This window comes from Electrona antarctica (genome assembly GCF_951216825.1).
Source record: "Electrona antarctica genome assembly, chromosome: 18".
NCBI lineage: Eukaryota > Metazoa > Chordata > Actinopteri > Myctophiformes > Myctophidae > Electrona > Electrona antarctica.
This window is the reverse complement of record NC_136799.1, coordinates 17,819,080-17,823,021: the sequence shown is the minus strand read 5'-3', so window position 1 is coordinate 17,823,021 and position 3,942 is coordinate 17,819,080. Positions and strand designations below refer to the sequence as shown.

Genomic DNA, 3,942 nt, shown 5'->3' with positions numbered 1-3,942 from the left:
TGACTGTACTTTGCTCAGCCAATCAAATCATCGCTATGGGGTGATCAGCCAATCAAATCATTGCTATGTTTCATACAAACATACAAAGCTGGGCATAGGAGTGGCTAGCGCCCCCTCAACAAAAACAGAAAAGTCAAAGAAAAGTCTCCCAGCACCATGGTGATAGAGATGACGTATGCAACGGCATCTGGAACAGAGAACTGGTACCACCAGTTTCTTGTGCGTTTCTCAAGCGGCTTCATTGCCATCGCCGGTTATGACCTCTCCTATGATTATCTTTGTTGTCATCTTTTAGCAGGGCCTTAAAGAGAAGGGCCCCCAACGTTACTGCTCCCACCAGAGCAACACCTCCTATTGCAATATCCGTGGCTGCACGAACAACCTGAATGCAAATATACATACAAGTGAGGGTTAAAGACACATTCTGTACTCTTTACATATTTCTGATGCACTTCTATGCGCTTATCTAAATTGACATAGAAAATTATAGGGTTGCAACAGTTAAGTGTGTTTTATTCTGTTGTTTACTTTAACATTATGTTCTTCAGATGTATGTACACCTTTTAAACTGAACATAATGAGGTATGTCTCTATGTTTGCATTTGAATGGCTCATGCTGTTCATGTTAAAAGGTCTTAGGTCACTTTCCCTGGAAGGATTATGGGTTTGATATCCCCAGGGATGGCAATGGTAAATATGTACTGTATAGTATTATTTTTTTAGTTTTGTATTGATTTTACAATAAAGCATACAAAATACCTGTATAGTATGATCTTATAGGACATGAAGGCTTCTTTAAGTCAAATGATCCTCAAACGGATAACTCAATTTGAAATAGTTGACATTTGGCTTGGCAAAACAGTTTCTGTTTGACAGTCATGCTAATAAACTATCGGAAGTTTCACAAAGTTAGTCGAGTACAGCTGCAACAAAAACATGCTGGTAGTAGCAGATGTGCTTGGCAGCTTGGCAATCGTCTGGTGTGAAAACAGGCGAATCATTGCACTAATCATCTGCAGTTCCTTGAAATACTGACAATCACATCTGCTTCATTGCAACGTTCACTGCAACGCGTTTGATCAGTGTCTTGTCAAAATGAATGGCAGGTGCAGACCCTTGGTGTACAGTATCACGATGGTATTATCCTGTCATGAATCTCATGATGGTTTTAGTGCTTAGCTTCCTCCACTGAACAACATAAGGGATGGAAGCTTTACACTGGGTCTATTTGGGTCCATTTGTACAGTTAAATTAACACAAATGATTTAACATTTTATAAAGATGGCAGTATTCATGTAATATTGTACACTGTGGTGTAGTTGCATCTATCCTGCTGTAATGAATGCAGCCTGGACAGCTATGTGATGTGATACACACCTGCCGAGACTCCGGCCTTCCGTATCTTAGCTCCGTGACAAAGTGTTCACAGTTTTTGGACACGAAGCAGTAAGGTCGCCTCTGCCCCACCAGTCTCCGGGCCGCTCTGATGATGAGACCAGGCTCGCGGGGCGAGTACCGTTCGTCCAGCTCGTTGTTAACCTGGAATCTGTCGGAGCCAACCACGTCGCACAATCTCTGGCACATCACTTGCGCCTGATCGTGGATAAGTGAAAACAGGCCGTCCAGGCCACCCTGTTCGGCTGAAAGGTGGGGTAGAGTGGAAGATGGTAGTCAGACCAGTAAACAACATAACCACTTTAAACCTGGCATCGCCATTTTGGGGATGTCTTTATAAAATAATAAAAATAGCAGATCCTACAAAGTTCAGTATATCAGCGTTTTTCACCACACGCACGACAAAGTACAAAATAGGGCGTAAGTCTTTTAGTTTTAGTAGTACCTACAATGATAACTACGTTATCATTGTAGGTGTTGTGTTACTATCAGGACTCTATAGAACGTCGCAGTCCCGCCCCCTACCAGGGCCCAGGAAATGATTCTCTGTTCATTTTCCTCATAGACATTTCAAAAAGTATTTATTTAAAGACCTTTTTAAGCCAACTCTTGTCGTGACAAATCATGACAACAAATAATTAGAAAGAAGGTTACAACACCTCTTTTGTTGTTTTTCTTCTTTGTAATTATTTGTTTGGTCCAAAAATATTGTGTGTGTTGTCATGATTTGTCACAACTCGAGTTGGCTTTGTACGACGCTTATAAGGTCTTTAAATAAATACGTTTTGAAATGTCTATGGGAAAAATGCATTGGGAATTATTTCCTGGGCCTGGCGTCGTCATGAAAGGGGGCGGGACTGCGACGCTCTATAGACCTTCTCGCTCTGTGCTCCACTGTGGGTGTGTTGAATTTGACCTGCAGTTTACTCACTACAAGGGGCCAATTGAGACAGCAAATTAGATTTTCTTCTGATTTCACGATGGCTTTTTGTTGTCATATTAACTAATTAACTACTAGCTAGTAGAAAAAAGACTCACAGGGTGGTATCAAGTGAATGACCTCATAGTGTCCAACATAGACTGCCCAGTGCTGATACAGTCCCCTGAAGATCTCAATCAGATCACCGGGTTTAGGCTCCTTTTCAAACTAAAAAAGAAACATGAACGTTATCAGAAATTTAATTTCAAATAATTCGTAACGCTGTTACATTTGCAAATGTTAGGCCTATTGAACAAATATGACATAGTTGACCAGTTTAGCAAACACTCCCATCTCATGTCATGTGTACCTTTGCACCATACCAAATTTGTATAGTGGCTGGTTTGTTTGTTAACTTCTTGTTGCTGCCAATATGTCAATGTAACCATTTAAAGTTGTTTTTGTGCAGTGGTGTAAACGTAAAGTAACAGTAAGTACATTTACTCAGTTACTGTACAACTTTGTGTTACTCTGTGTTTTACTTGAGTATTTACATTTTTGATAATTCTACTCCACTACATCATCATCAAATATTGTACTTTTTACTCAACTTACACTTTAGTTACACTTTCAGATTTAGAATATTAACATAAAACTATGTAAATTATTTTTGTGTGATGTAATATTTATAATAGGTTAAGCTACCCAGCAGCATGTAAGTAAATAAAATCAGCACCACCTTTACCAGCTGCATCATTAAAGTGATGAACACATAATTGCATTACTAATGGAAATAGACCATTTTGCACAATGACTGCTTTTACATTTGGTACTGTTGAGTATGTATTGAGTAAAAAAAGAGTAAAAATATTATGTAGGACTTTTACTTTACATATTATTTCTACATTGTGATATTATACCTTTTTAATTGAGTAAATTAATCTGAGTACTTCTTTCACCATTGTTTTCATGTTAAACAGTCTAAGTGAAAAACCTGACAATGGTCTTACATAATTTCACATCTTTGTGGCATAGGCTTGAATTGAATCATGGCAGTATGTACAAAGACTCATTTTATACAATTAACAATTACATTTCACATGTAATATATTCATTTGAAGAGACCGTTTTCTCTCCCCAATAATGAACAAATATCAAATTGTGGGTGGTACTGTATGGCAAATGAGTGGCAATTGTAGGCAAACATTGTAATGTAGACAATGTTCATGTTGGTGTGCACACTGAACAATACTTCAGATTATAACCAAGCAGATTAGTAGCTGTGTGAATAACAATAGTAAAAAAACAGGAATTCACTTACCAGTGTTGGGGCCATGACTATATCTCTGGATCTACCTCGGAGGAATGACTTGCATTGAACCAGTTATTTTTTTTATAGTCTGTGGAAACGAAGGGGAAACGAAACCTAATTATGCCCCAGAGCAGGTAGGTTTCAGTTTCCAGACGTAGTAAACGGCAATGAATGAACTGATAACTAAAGGGCGGCGGCTTTCAGCCTTCAATGGTGAGGGAAAGTTGGGAAATCATTGACAAGAGGAGGGAATTCATAACACTACATGTTTATAAACCATCCCCTATGTGGCTCAGTTTGCAGGAGAGCATGGCAT

The 3,942-nt window shown here is 38.8% G+C and overlaps 1 protein-coding gene across 1 annotated transcript; it reads right to left on the bottom strand.

The window, feature by feature from the left end:
• Positions 1-238: 238 nt before the first annotated feature.
• LOC306941799 (phospholipase A and acyltransferase 3-like) lies at positions 239-3,708 on the bottom strand (the record flags this gene model as incomplete). The annotated part of the gene is made up of 4 exons (XM_079527441.1): positions 3,636-3,708; positions 2,434-2,542; positions 1,378-1,640; positions 239-382 (listed from the first exon to the last, which is right to left on the bottom strand). The coding sequence occupies exons 1-4, from the start codon at positions 3,648-3,650 to the stop codon at positions 239-241; spliced, it is 531 nt and encodes a 176-aa protein (XP_079383567.1). The 5' UTR covers positions 3,651-3,708.
• Positions 3,709-3,942: the final 234 nt, after the last annotated feature.